Source organism: Engystomops pustulosus, chromosome 6 (genome assembly GCF_040894005.1).
Source record: "Engystomops pustulosus chromosome 6, aEngPut4.maternal, whole genome shotgun sequence".
Classification (NCBI taxonomy): domain Eukaryota; kingdom Metazoa; phylum Chordata; class Amphibia; order Anura; family Leptodactylidae; genus Engystomops; species Engystomops pustulosus.
The window spans coordinates 107,016,129-107,030,858 of record NC_092416.1 but is presented as its reverse complement, the minus strand read 5'-3'; the positions used below and the strand labels follow the sequence as shown (position 1 = coordinate 107,030,858).

At 40.3% G+C, this 14,730-nt stretch overlaps 1 protein-coding gene across 1 annotated transcript in view; it reads right to left on the bottom strand.

Moving 5' to 3' along the window:
* CSE1L (chromosome segregation 1 like) overlaps positions 1-10,524 on the bottom strand; it is a 245,821-nt gene extending 235,297 nt beyond the window's left edge. The window contains exons 1-3 of the mRNA XM_072110531.1: positions 10,433-10,524; positions 10,183-10,350; positions 7,715-7,844 (exon numbers count right to left, since the gene is read on the bottom strand). Of these exons, the coding sequence (XP_071966632.1) occupies positions 7,715-7,844; positions 10,183-10,350; positions 10,433-10,498 (364 nt within the window). The 5' untranslated portion in view covers positions 10,499-10,524. The remainder of the gene's footprint in view (positions 1-7,714; positions 7,845-10,182; positions 10,351-10,432) is intronic.
* Positions 10,525-14,730: the final 4,206 nt, after the last annotated feature.

Here is a 14,730-nt window from a genome sequence, read left to right as displayed (position 1 = left end):
TACTATGGCATCATTGTTATTTGTTTCTATTAGGGTCTGTTGGGGTGGAAAACAGAAACCCTCTCCCTTTACCTCCTTTCGGGTAACTTCAGCGTCCCCTTTTCCCTTTATCCTTGTAGGAATCCTTTTTAAAGTCCCGAAAGGGCTGCTTCTTGGGTATCTATCTCTCAGGAAAGTCCTTCTTATCTGATGCTCTCTCAAGTATAGCATCCAATTCTGGCCCAAACACGAATTCCCCTGAGAAGGGGAGGCTGCACAACTTTGCTTTGGATCGGATATCACCGTTCCACTGTTTCAGCCATAGTGCCCGTCGTGTAGAATTAGTGAGTGCTCCCTCCTTGGAAGCAAAACGGATTCCCTCGGCCGCGGAATCTGCAAGGAAAGCTGTTGCTGATTTCAGCAAAGGAAAGTTCTCCAAGATTGTTGACCTTGGAGTTCCCTCCTTGATGTGGGATTCCAGTTCATTTAACCAGTACAGCAAGTTCCTCTCTACTGAAGTAGAAGCTAGATTTGTCTTCAGATTGAGCATGGATGTCTCCCAGGCCTTCCTTAACAGAGAGTCAGACTTCCTATCCATCGGGTCCTTTAATTGTGCCGCGTCCTCAAATGGAAGATCAGTCTTCTTTACTATCTTTGCACATCCATTTTTGGGCAAGTGTCCCACACCTTGGACTCCTCTGGCTCAAATACAAGTCTCTTCTTAAAGCTTTTGGACACAATGACTCTTTTCTGGCTCTCGCCATTCCTCTGAAACCAGCTCCTTTAAGGGGTCATTCAGAGGGAATACCCTCTGACGTTTTGCCTTTAATCCCCCAAATAATTCTTCCTCAGACCTGGGAGGGAGAATCTCCTCGATTTCCAGGGTCTGCCTTATTGCCTTTAGGAGACCATCAAGTTCCTCAAACTGAAACAGATGACATGTATCTTCTGTTTTTTGTGAGTCCGGAGGACCATCATCTTCCACGTATGAGCATGAGGGGAGCTTCAGAGTCATCCCACTCCTCAGATATAGAAGAATCCGGCTCCACTCTAGGTTTTTTACTCTGTGGGGGCCTGGGCGTAGCAGCGGCCACTGAAGAACTTATTTTCTCTTCAATAAATCCCTTTAATTCATCTAAGAAGGACGTTTTTTCCTCTCTCATAAAATTGTCGATGCATGACTTGCAAATCGGCTTTTTGTATGAGTCGGACATAGAGTGAGCACACATGTTACACTTCCTAAGTTGACTTTTCTCGGGTTTTTCAGACCGGCTCGTCTTATCCCCTTTATCCTCCTTGCCTTTCCCTATGACCCGCTATCTTTACACACAGTAAAAAGCCCAAACCTGCACAAATGACCCCACTTACAGAAACCGGAGGATGCAGGAAGGTTGGGTCTGCCTCGTCAGCGATCATAAAGCCGGGGAAGCACACAGGAAAGTTTTCAGAAAAACACAAAACAGGAGCACAGCACCGCAGCGTCACTCACAGATCTTAGACCTGAGATCAGCGTGACTAACCCGCTCCAGGTGTCTTAAATACCTTAATGTGGAGCCCATCCCCCTGTAGAGGCCACCACTCCGTGCTCCCGTTCCCAGGAATGCATTGCGGTCCTGTGAACCGCTACTTCCGGTCGAGAGCGGAAGCCGTCATCGGACCTCGAGGATGCCGGGAAATGTAGTTTCTTCGGCCGTCGCACGCTCCCACTAGGATCGCGGAGCGGCGGCCAAGGTAAACGGACCAGAAGGGCAGCGAAAGGGAAGGCACGAAGCCGACCGAACGCCCCAGTCCGCCGGGATTAAGCCAGCCAGGACTACCCGTGAGTTTCCATGGAAGCTTCGTCCCCCCCCCCCCCCCGGAGGATAGAGGGCACCTCTCTTGTCCTGCCTCAGCAGGGACAGGAAGATCACTGGCGGGAGGATGCGGGGGGTAGCATTTAACCTCTCTTCTTCCTGTCCCTGCAGAGGTCAAGGGGCATCATACAGGTTGGGCCGTCATGGGGGACGAAGCGGAAATGAAGAATTACCACTAGCGAGTGCCGATAACACTGGAATAGAGGATGCACATTTGAACAATACCACCAGAACTAATATGACACCTATTCCACACAACAATTCAGTGAAAAAATTTAAAAATAAACAGAAACCAGACAGTAAAAATGGACACGCGAAAAAACGATTAAACAGAATCAAAGCAAAGATGGAAACATCCCAAAAATTTTTCACGCAAGTCGTACAAAAGAAACAAAAGGGTGGGGGTGGGGGGGGGAACTCTCCAAAAAGAAAAAGACATTGACTACCATTGCAAGAGATCCGAGAGAGACCAACACAGGACAAAAAAAAAAAATCTATAATCGAAGAAATTACACCGACCCCCTCTGAAAATGCCATACTCGAAGGGTTAAAATTTGCATCCACCAGCGCGTTCATAAATTCAACGCCTTTATAGGGGTTAAAAAAATACATGCGGAATTTAGCATTAAAAAAGTACTTTTTAAAGAAGAAACCAAGTACCACTAACCATTTAACCGGGGATCAATATACCCACACCTCATTGAAAAATAAATCCTCATTTAATCCACTAAACGAATATTCTGAGGCCATGAATACCTTTGAACATTTAGTGGTTCGTGATATAAAAAAGGTTAAAAGGGGAAAAAAACATTTCGGATACGGTAACAATTTGAATGCAAAAGAAATAGAAGCCATCCAATCCCTGCAAAGAAATGAAAAAAATTGTTATACGCCCCGCCGACAAGGGGGGAAGCATAGTTATATTAAACCAAGAAGATTATAATAAGGAAGTTAACCGCATTTTAGATGATAGCCGTACATATGAGAAATTAAAATCTGACCCGACCAACCGATATAAGAAACAATTAGATTCCCTTTCCAAAAAAGGAAAATCTATAGGTATCTTAACGAAACGGGAATTTCAATTTATCAATAACCAGAATCCCAGACTGGCGGTGCTATATTATTTACCTAAAATTCACAAGTCATTTACCAATCCACCCGGCCGCCCCATTGTCTCGGGTATTGACTGTTTGACCTCAAACCTATCCCAGTATGTAGATCAACTCCAGAAGTACGTGTGCACACTGCCAACATACTTAAGAGATACTAAACACATTTTGGAAATATTACAGAACACCACATGGCAACCGCATTACATTCTTGGCACATTAGACATAACGTCTTTGTACACAGTTATTGAACACCAAAAGGGTTGCCAAGCAGTGAAACACTGCCTAAAAAAAGCAAATGAGTTACTCGAGACTCAGATTGACTTCATAATTGAATCTATAGCATTTATCTTAGACCACAACTATTTTATGTATGAGGATACATTCTATAGACAGAAATGGGTGACCGCCATGGGGACCAAGTTCGCGCCGAGTTACGCCAATTTGTATGTGGGAAGATGGGAGCAGGAGACTATTCACCCACTAGGTGAACTCGGCGCGGACTTGGTCCTATGGCGTAGATTTATAGATGACATCATCTTCATTTGGGCTGGGGGTGAGGAGTCCCTGAAAACTTTTCTTGGGGAAATTAATGTCAACAGTTTCTTTCTGGAGTTTACCTCGATCTTTAGTCAGGAGGAGGTCCACTTTCTTGATCTAACAATTTATATTCAAGACGGACAACTGAAGACAAACACATATCAAACCAACGGACAGTAACAGTTTTATATTGAAGGACAGTTGCCATTTGCCTTTGTGGCTGGACAATATTCCCAAAAGTCAATTTCTACGGCACCGGAGGAACTGCACCGAATTAAGAGACTTCCTAAGGGAAGCTGACAATTTGAAAAGTAAATTTACATGTTTTTGACATCCACGGTGATATCACCAAAATTCCAATAATCACACAATTCTCCAAGGACCATTACGTCTTCAAACGCATTATTCGGAAGCATTGGAACATATTGTCACATGACAAAATCATAGGTGAATACCTCCCCAATAACCCGAAGTTTGTGTTCAGGAAATCACAAAATTTGGGAAACCTGATTGCGCCCACTATCCAAAATAGGAAGAATAGCAAACAGGGGGAATCTACGAAAGAGAATAATAACATTAAGAACTTTCTCAAACAACCAGGTTTCCACCCCTGTAAACATTGTAAGATATGCAGAAGTACCAACGCACGGTCTGTTATCCACACGTTTGGCGACAATTCCCACAAAATCAAGCAACATATTAATTGTAACACAAAAGGGGTAATTTATTGTATACAATGCCCATGTGGGAAAAGATATATCGGTCGCACAAAGAGAAAAAACTTATGACAAGGATAAAGGAACATCTGAGAAATAACTAAACGACTTGAGGGCCCCCCCCATCACAACACTACAAGGAGAAACATGATGGTCAAATCAAAGGTAGTGTCATCTTTGGAATAGAACAGGTGAGACTAGATTGGAGGGGTGGCAACTTTATAAAATACATGTCTCAAGCAGAAAGTCGTTGGATTTTTGAACTCGACACGCTAGTACCCAACAGCTTAAATAGCGAAATTGAGCCATTTGCCTCTTGATTTTCTAATTTGTACCTTGGTTTTTATGAATACCGCTATTATTATTAAAATCTTAAAAAATTTAAATATTAAAAAAATAAAAACAATTTTTTTTTTTAAAAAGACCAGTTTACATACTTTACGTGTATATAATCTGTGATATTTTACAATGTTCAGATTTGCTCCATCCTGTCCGAAGATGGAGAAACGAACATCTATATCTATATCTATATATTATATATATATTTTTTTTTTAACTGAAGTAATAAAGTTTTTTCCACAATAGGTTTTATCATTAATACTTTTTAGAACAATAAAGAATAACACTAAATTAAGAGCGATCCCACTAGATAGAATTCCAGGGTCCAAAAACATATGCAGTAATAGGAAATGTATATATAAAAACAAGAAGCAAGGAACTCAAGTTGTGAAACAAGCAAAGACAGAGATGACTAAATGTTGGAACAATTATAACAACTCACATTGAAACATCTCTCAAGAACGGATTAGTACCATAGAGTACGGATTCTATATAAACACCATCATCACCAGACCCAGGAATCTTACCCTGAGGAAGAAAGCCGTTGCTTTCGACAACGCGTCGGTGGATATTCCTGTTTGTCCTTCTGGACCATCCATACCTTGTGAGTGACGTCACCGGTACATCTGTTTTTACTAGTCTGACTTAGCGAAGCTACCGGCCGGGGCTTCGCTATTGCTCAACTATTGCTTGGACTACAACGGGGACTATAGTGTGAACCTGGACCAAAGAAATCACTGTTGGATTCATTTTGCTGGACCCACAGAAACCCACTAGAAGTGGTGCTTCAGGTTAGTGTTCCACCAAAACATGACAACTGGTCTTTTTTTTAGAGATAATCGCAGTGTTAAGAAGTCCAATCCTTTCCCCCTTCCACAATTCTTTTTATAACACACATACACTCACTTTCCAGCCAGTGCAGGTATACCTTATTATTGCTCCAAGATTTAAAACAAAGACGAGAAGTGTCCTAGATGTAATGAGGGGGATGCAGATTTGATCCTTATGTTCTGGAGATGCCCAAAATTAGCTTGATACTGGGAAGGATCATATGATCTAAAGATGTGTGTTCTGGGTACAAAACTTGGTGAGACGTTTCATTCTATGAAGGGTCTCTTAATCGCAAGGAAGGTCATCTTGTATAATTGGAAATATGTGAATGTGCCAAAGTTTCAGGCGTGGGAGAGAAAGATGGCTTTTCTGATCATGGGTGAATGTCTAGAGTTGAAGGAAGAAGGGGACAGAGTTAGGCTGTGCAAGCTATGGTTCCATAGGCCCAGAGTTTATGCAAAGGATGTATGTAAAATCACCAACTGAAAGGGGTGGCATATTGGGGATTCTTATTTTGTATTTTCTTGTCTTGCTAATAGGCTTGTTTGGAAAAACGATGTAGTGTTATTTGAAGATATGAATGATGTCTTATTCTGTTTGTCAAACATTGCTTAAAATTTATATACAATAAAAAAAAAACAAAAAAAAAAAAAACAACAACAACACACCAGTTAAGTTACTGGTGTGCCTGAAGCAAAGACCTAAATGGCTATCAACCCCTTCCCAACGTGCGCAGTTCTAGCACGACGCAGTGGGAAGGCACTTGCAGCTGCGTGCATTACTATTACAGACCGTGGTAGGTGCCAGCTCACGTATGGATCCAGCACATATTGCATCTGACACCCTGCTGTAATATCCGTGACGAGTATTCTGCTCGCGGTGTTAACCCTTTACACGCCGCGATCAAGCATGCCAGCAACATGTAAAGGGCTTCTGAAGTGGATCGGACTCCCAAAAATGTTACAAGCACTAAAATAGTACCAATTAAATTTTAGAACATATCGTCATGAAAAAAAATATTAAGTCCACAACCAGCTCCGCCCAAATACTAAAGTTATTCCCCTTGCGGCAAGGGGTGTTTGGAGAGCGCTCACGCGTCACTTCCAGAAGTCGCCATCTGCAAGGGATGCCTGGGAAATGTAGTCCTAGCACATAATGCGTCGCCGTGTTGGCCCCGATCCGCCTGGCCACCGGAGGAGACTGACGCCGACTGAAGAGGATCCTTTGAAGCTTTACCGGGAGTTTTACTGGCTCTCCCGCAGAGAAGGGAAACCACCAAGGTTATGGAGGAGGCGGGGAGTTTTGAAGCCTTTGTTTCCTGTTCCTGCGGGCAGACCCCTCTCGGTGGTACTGTCGTGGTGAGGAGGTAAAAAAGTTTCGAAGTAAAAACAAAAATACTTTTATTCCATTTAATAACAAAAACTAAAAAAAACCCTGGTTTTTGCTTCGTTTGTAACGCACACAATCGATAAATACCTTATCCTGTTTAGAGAACACAAGAAATTTAGAAAAAATGCAGCATTTTTTCAAAATGGTACTGCAGAAAGCTTATAAAAAAAAAAAGTTAAAACTTTAGGAACATGTTGATACAAAAAAAAAATCTTTTAATTAACATTTCAACTAGCGTTTTTCCTTTTTCTGAATAGTATTTTGGAATTTGGAATTTTACAATGACCTCTGAGTGATCTGAGCCAAAACGGCAATAAAATTGTAGAGTGTGGGCGGGGATTCTAAGCAGACTTTTTATTATTCCTCTGTGCTACGAGATGTGTGATGATATTGTGCTTATATTATCAGGGTACAGATTTCCTTACACTTTCATTTGGCTTCTGAATATTCTACTAGTATCTGACACAGAAAAAAGATGAGACTGATCAAAGAGGAGATGAGACCCATGAGATGGATATAACACACAATGACTTCAACTCTGCTACATCTCAGCTATATCAAACACGGTTTGCTCTACTTTAACTCTTTCCCCTGCTATGAAGATCTTATCTGTAGCTTGTAGATCTAGTCTCGTAATGGTGGGGTCAGGGCAGTATAAGACAAGATCACACAGGCACATTCTGTCTGCAAGCAGCAGAGACTACAGCGAGTAGAGAAGATATTCATGAGAAAATGCCACGCCCAACCCAAAGTCAGAAAATATATGGTCGGATGCTGGGGTAACTGAAATTGTATACACCCGGACTGATAGACATACTGGAATAAAATATGTGAAATTCCATATTTTTGTTAACATTGAATTAGAGAAGGTGTTTTGGTAATCTGAGCACATTTAAGAAACTGGTCTTTATGGTAAAACCTCTTTAACATGCAAATGACACGAGTTGATCTTTACCTCTGAACTCCATGTTTGGGACAATGACTTTCTCACAGATGCTGGTCAACGTGTTCGGATCTTCAAACAGGTTCTTGTAATGTGGACGTTCACAAACAGATGCCAGAAATTGGATCGCATTGCTCACCAACTAACAAAAAATATCAGATGTTATTCAAGAAAGCATTATGCTGATGTTTTGACGTTTTATGCAATTCCAAGTTCAGATCTGCAACTCAATGTACATATCTGTATAAAGGCTTGTATTCTGCACACCAAAATACTTCCTTTAGGCTACATTCACACATGTATGGGGGACGTATATACGGCCGATATACGTCCCCCATACACTTCTATGGGCTCATGGCCCTGTACGGGAGCTGTACGGTGCAGCACACGTGCGGCACCGTACCGCTCCATAGCCCAGGAAAACATAGGACATGTCCTATCTTTTCCCGTGATACGGCGCCGTGCGCTGTATCTTCCTATGGAGAGGGGCGGGGGTGAGCTGCACTCATCCCCTGCTCCTCTCCGCAGCACCGATGTATGCCCGCCATACTATGGTACAGCGGGCATACATTGTGTGAATGTAGCCTAAGACAGTATTTCAAGGGAACCAGTAAACAGATTTTCAATAAACCTAGTGACAGGTTCCCATAGCACTATCCTAACACTGTTTTTAGCTAAAGCTGCATAGTTTGTATCTTAAGAAAATTAACTTTGCACAATTGTCAGGTTTCCGAGGGTGCAAGTTATTTCTGTGAGGCAGTGCGTGTCTCAGCTTAAATCTGCTGACATATCCCTCATCCCCGCCGTCCCTTCAGTAGTGCAAAACAGAGGACTTTGGCCAAACTGGGGGTGGGGGATGAGGGGTATGACAAGTCTTGAACGAAGACACTGCCTTGCACGAATAGCACACACTGCAAGGGGTGTGTAATTGCCTGTTCAACCAGAGAACAGTGGGCTTGAAGAGGTTGTGTCTAATATTTATCTAAAATATAGGGGATGAATATATGATTTTAGGGATCCTGGGCATCATTGTATGCATAGATTTTTTTATTGCACAAGGACTTCCGGGTTTGTCAGTACTGTAAACCAAATCTAGAAATCAAAAAAGTTATTGAAGGAGCTCCATCTTTTCCTTTATCACAAATATGACCACAAATACCTTTAAGTTCATATTGCATTATTGGGGTTTCCAAACCCCATTTCTGAATACACCAGGAAACCAACCGCATGCTTTATAGTTATCCGATAGATGGTGGATAAATAGACACAACCACTTTAACCCCTGACATGTGACATAATAGTACATTACATGTTGGTTGCAGGTGTATGGAGAAGGCTCACGGGCTCACAAGGTGGGCATAACACCCATGTTCGGTGCTGGACCCAATTGCGGGAGTTAACCATGTAAATGCTTCCATTAAAGCTGCCAGAGGCAATTAAATCCCTGGTTGCATGGGTGCTGTCATATTGGATTCGATCGGTTACTATAAAAGCCTTGGGTCATACAAAGACCCGAAGGTGTCCGGTTTTAACACTTTCATTACAATGTGCGATTTGCAAATAGATGTGGAAAATCCCCATATACTGGCATACTACATTGTAGGATCAGACAACCCAAGGATTCTAGGATGTCTGAAAAATTGAATTTTTTTTTATTTCTAACCCCCCCCCCCCCCCCCCCAGCATTAAACGCCATAACTGAAAAGTCAAAAATGCAACTTTACAACTTTTTGATCAGTCTTAATTTTTTTAAAAAACATTTAATACTTTTAAAAATGGCAAAGTCCTTCAAAGTGTAGCATTGAACAAGTCATCATGTGTCAAAATAAATATGACACCACACACAGCTCCGCATATCGAAGTATGAAAATTTTATAAGCGCCAAAACAAATGTGTACAGGTTTTACATTTTTGTAAATGTATCAAAACATAAAATGTAAAATAAATTTGGTATCCCCGTGATCAAAAAGACCCAAAGAATAAACAAGTAGACATGTAATTTTTTTGGTGCGCGGCAAAAGCCATAAAATACAAGTCAACAAGAAAATGCCGCAAATGCATTTTCCACCAATTTAAACTGCATTCGGAATATTTTTCCAAATGAAATATTAATAGGGAACCTGTCACTAGATTTGCACACACACACACACACACTCAGTGATAGTTTCACTTTAGCTAAAAATTGTCACCTTAAATAACCTGGCATCAGAGGTGGGGCATGTCCTGCGCCCCTCCCATCTAATCCTCCCCATGCCTTTTGCCTCATTACTGGTCAAAGTTCATGTCATGTGACCAGAGTGACATCTCAGGTACTTAAGTCTTAGGGTACATTCACACGCGGTATGCCCGCCGTGCGGGCATACCGCCATGTGCTGGAGAGGAGGAGGAGGTGACCCCTCCTCCCTCCATAGAGAATAGTGAATGTATTGCCAGCAAGAGTCACAAGCACTTTCTCCATCAGTGAGAAAAATAAAACTTACCAAGTCGTATTTAACTTCCTGACCAGTGGTAACCAATAGATTCCATATGGCAGTGACAAAGCGTGGCAAGTAGGACTGAAATTCTTCATCATATTTCTGTGCATATAAAGCAGCATTGTCACAGATTTGTGACTTTAACATTTCCAGCAATCCAGCTTCCTCCTCATCCTTGGATAAGATACAAATATGTGCATGGTTACAGCTAGAATAAGAACTAAAAAGGTGACAGTACAGTTAGCCAAAATCTCACCTCTGTTTGAAGGAGCTTGTTATCCAATGTCAGAAGGCTGTGAAAGTTTGTCATCCAGGTTTCCATGTTATCCTCAAAGAACTCTGGGAGATCCTAAATTAAAAGTAAGCCTGAGATTACACCCCAACTTTGTAAGCAACAGCCAGTACAGAGTCCTTCTTTAAGACCTTCATATGATTTGGGGACTACAATACTACTGCAGTATAATGCAATACTAATTCCATCTTATGTGCATGCAGCATGGTAATCTTTGGTGACTTGACAGCTGACGCAAATAAAAAATTTTTAAGTACATTATTAACCCCTTAATGACGTCACTTGCAAAGGTTTTAACAAACAGGCACTTTAAACAATTTCCCTTACGTAGGTTAATTTTTCTTTTTAGTGAACTACACTCTTAATTTTAAGTTTTATTGATGCATGATAAACCTAGGGGGCATAGTCAAAGATTCAGGTACAGTGATCTAGAAGTAATCTTCTATTAGCACAGTCAGTTAAACCAATAGGAAGATAGTGGAGCAAATTCAATTCAAATTGGATTCAGATTTTTCTTTTCACAAAAAAGTATTGCATCAGTATTTTGAATCAAGATACTTTTCCAAGTATTGTATAATTTCTGTTATTGGTGCAACACTATCTCAGTGTAGCAGAGTTTCACACAATGGGAGGGGGAAGTGTTCATTGCACACCAATAGCCTGTGAACTTGGCTGAACCACCCATCAGCATAATTTATTTTAGAACCAGGGAGGAAATGGATAACAAATATACCACAGTCACAGAGTCAGGATGTAGGAGTACATGCCACTAGTTTATCACAATTGATTTTTATGGTAGGTTTCCTGTGAACGTTATTCTCCCCCACCCACAAAAAAAAAAAAAAAAAAAAAATTATAATATTATATATATATATATATATATATATATATATATATATACATACATACATACATACATACATACATACATACACATACATGGGGGTAAAATCTAAAAGGCTTTTTGTAATGTACAGTACTTTAATTTTCAAATGATATGTATTTATCAAGGTGTATATTAAGCTTTTTACCAACACAGATGTAAATGAAAATCTTTCCAAAAAGCCTTGCTTTGGCCCCTACATTTTTTCAGAACAGGTTAAAGTAGTAACAACGCACCTGGTAGTTTGTGATTACATGTTTTATATTATCCAGTTTCTCCTCAATGCAGTAACAAAGTGTTGTATGGGCGCACTGCGGGACTTTGAATGGAAGGAGCATCTATTGGCAGATTTTGCTGGAACAGATTTCAGGCACTACTTGCCCATTGGCTGAGGGCAGTGAAAACCAGTGAAAGAGTGGACATATTTTAAAACTAGACCCCTCAACGATTGCAGTAACACTATTTGAGGCATAATTTTTTGAGGGTTTTATACACCAAGTAGCATAGATTATATTTTACTTATGTTCAATGGGTCAGTACGGTTAAAGCGATATTCCATTTATATAGCTTTATCTCAGACTTTTTATTGTGTAGAACATATTGAGAGAAATCCCTTGATTTTGCATTGCCGTTTACTAAGTGGTGTAATATTTTTATCATTTTGTTGAGTAGATTTAGGGCTCATTTCTTGTGGGACAAGAACTTTTTATTTGCATCATGTAGGGGGTAAATGTGACTTCACTTTTTGTACAAACAAAAAAACAAGAATTAGACTTGCTGTTAATTCTGTTTCCGTATGTCCACAGCCCCACCTGAAGGTTGCTCCTATTACCTGTAGAGACAGGTAGTCGAGCGTGTAAATATGCCTCCCTAGCAACCAGTCACCAGTGTCTACCAAAATCCATGAGGAAAGGTTGCCCTTTATATATTCCTTCACCATATTAATATGGTAACAAATAGTGGAGGGAATAATCAGGGGCTGTCAAGGAGGACTTACGGAAACCGAAATACCAGTGGGCCTAATTCTCATTTTCTGTTTCGTCCACCATGACAGTCCCACCTGGAGATCTACCAGATTACTTCGGGGGGTAAACGCCTGAAGAATTTTCCTAACAAAGGACAACTCTGCCTAGAAGTAGCTCGGGGAAAGGCAAGCAAAGGTCAATGGGTCAGACCAAGTGGCTGCTTGGCATAACTGTTAAAGTTTTGGCCCTATTCTTTTTGCCCCAGATGCCGCTACTGCTCTGGTTGAATGGGCTTTGATCGATACAGGGCTAGGTGAATTTACTTTTGAGTAACATTCAGAAATGTTGTTTGTTAACCACCTAGCAATTGAAAATTGAGGCTCTCAGACCTGTTTTCTCCCTTTAATTGAATAAGTAGGGTAGTATCATTACGCCATTTTAGGCAACAAAGTATTGAATAACAGCTCTTCTTACTTGTTAAGTATTTCAATCTCTTTCCCTGATATTTGGGTTATCACAGAAAGAAAGACTATATCCTGATTTTAATTAACCCCTAGGTGCACCAGGACGTTATAGTACGTCCCCGGGGCTAGATGCTTAACGCACGGGGACGTTCTATAACGTCCTGCTTCTGGCAACGGCTCACGAACGGAGCCGGTACCAGAAGCAGCGGCTCCGATCGCGGGTGTTAACCCCTTACACGCCGCGGTCAAACATGACCGTGGCGTGTAAGGGTGTTTGCGCTGTGGCTCGGATCCCCGTGCCGCTTACCGGGGGATCCGATCCACTTTTGGGCAGCTCCGAGGACTGGCATGTGCCCCGGAGCTGCCCGGTCTCCATGGCAGTCAGACCCCTTCCGGGTCTGACTGTAAACTGTCTGAGCATGCGCAAGCTTGCTCAGACAGTTTACACTGCTCTACAATAAAATAGTATTGTAGAGCAGTGTATTGAACTTAAACCAGTGATCAGAGCATCACTGGTTCAAGTTCAAGTATGTATAATTAAAAAAAAAAAAAGTCAAATACACTAAAGTTAACACATTAGAATAAATAAAAAATAAATGCATTAAAATATAAGCCCCTAAAATGTCACTTTCCTATAAAAACACTTAAGTATAAAAAACACAAAAACACAAAAAACCCCTGCATATTTGGTATTGCCGCGTCCGTAACAATCTGTATAATAAAACAGAATCATTACTGGACCCGCACGGTACACGCCGTAGAAAAAAAACCGCAAAAACGTTCCGAAAAAAGATAATTTTTAATTAATACCCTATAAAAAAAATGCTCTAAAAAGTAATTTAAAAAATGTTATGCACTCCAAAATAAGCCCACTAAAAAGAACAACTCTTCTCACAAAAAATAAGCCCCTAACCAGATTTGTCAGCCGAAAAATAAAAGTTATGCATATGAAAAGATGGTGATGCTAAAATGAACAAGATTTTCTCCAAATTGGTTTCTATTCAGTACAATTGAATAAAATACACAAAATCCCCACATATTTGGTATCCCTGCGTCCGTAACAATCTGCATAATAAAACAGAATCGTTATTAGATCCGCAAAGTGAACCCCGTAAAAAACAAAACAAAAAAAAGCTCCAGAAAAAAGATCATTTTCAAGTAATACCCTATGAAAATGCTCTAAAAAGGGATTTAAAAAATATGCACTCTAAAATAAGACCACTAAAAAGAACAATCCTTCTTGTAAAAAATAAGCCCTTAACCCTGAAGCCACTTTTCACCTTCCTGACACGGCCCATTTTTTAAAATCTGACATGTGTCTATTTAAGTGGTTATAACTTTGGAACGCTTTAACATATCCAGTTGATTTTGAGATTGTACTTCATGCTGGTTGAGAAATTTAATCAATATATTTAGTATTTATTTATGAAATAAATGGAAATTTGGCAAAAATTTTGAGAAAAACAATGTTTTCCAGATTCAAAATTTTCTACTTTTTGGAAAGTTGGTCATATCACTAAAATAACTTGATAACTAACATTTTCCATATGTCTGCTTTAACTTGGCATCATTTTTCAAACATCTTTTCCTTTATTTAGGATGTTAGGATGCTTATAACTTTAGGTGCAATTTTTCAGATTTTCACGAAAATCATTAAAACCTACTTTTGGAGGGTCAATTTAGTTAGAAGTGACTTTATAAGGCCCACATGACAGAAACCCCCCACAAATGACACCATTTTAGAAACTACACCCCTCAAAATATTCAAAACAACCTTTGGGAATTTTGTTAACCCTTTGAGCGTTTCATGAGGGTGAAAGATAAATGAAAGTGAAATTAGAGAAATGTAATTTTATCTCACAATAGATTCATTGAACACTAAAATTTGCACCTTCACAATGGGTTAAAAAGGAAAATGCATTTTACAATATTTAGGGAAATTCCTCCTGA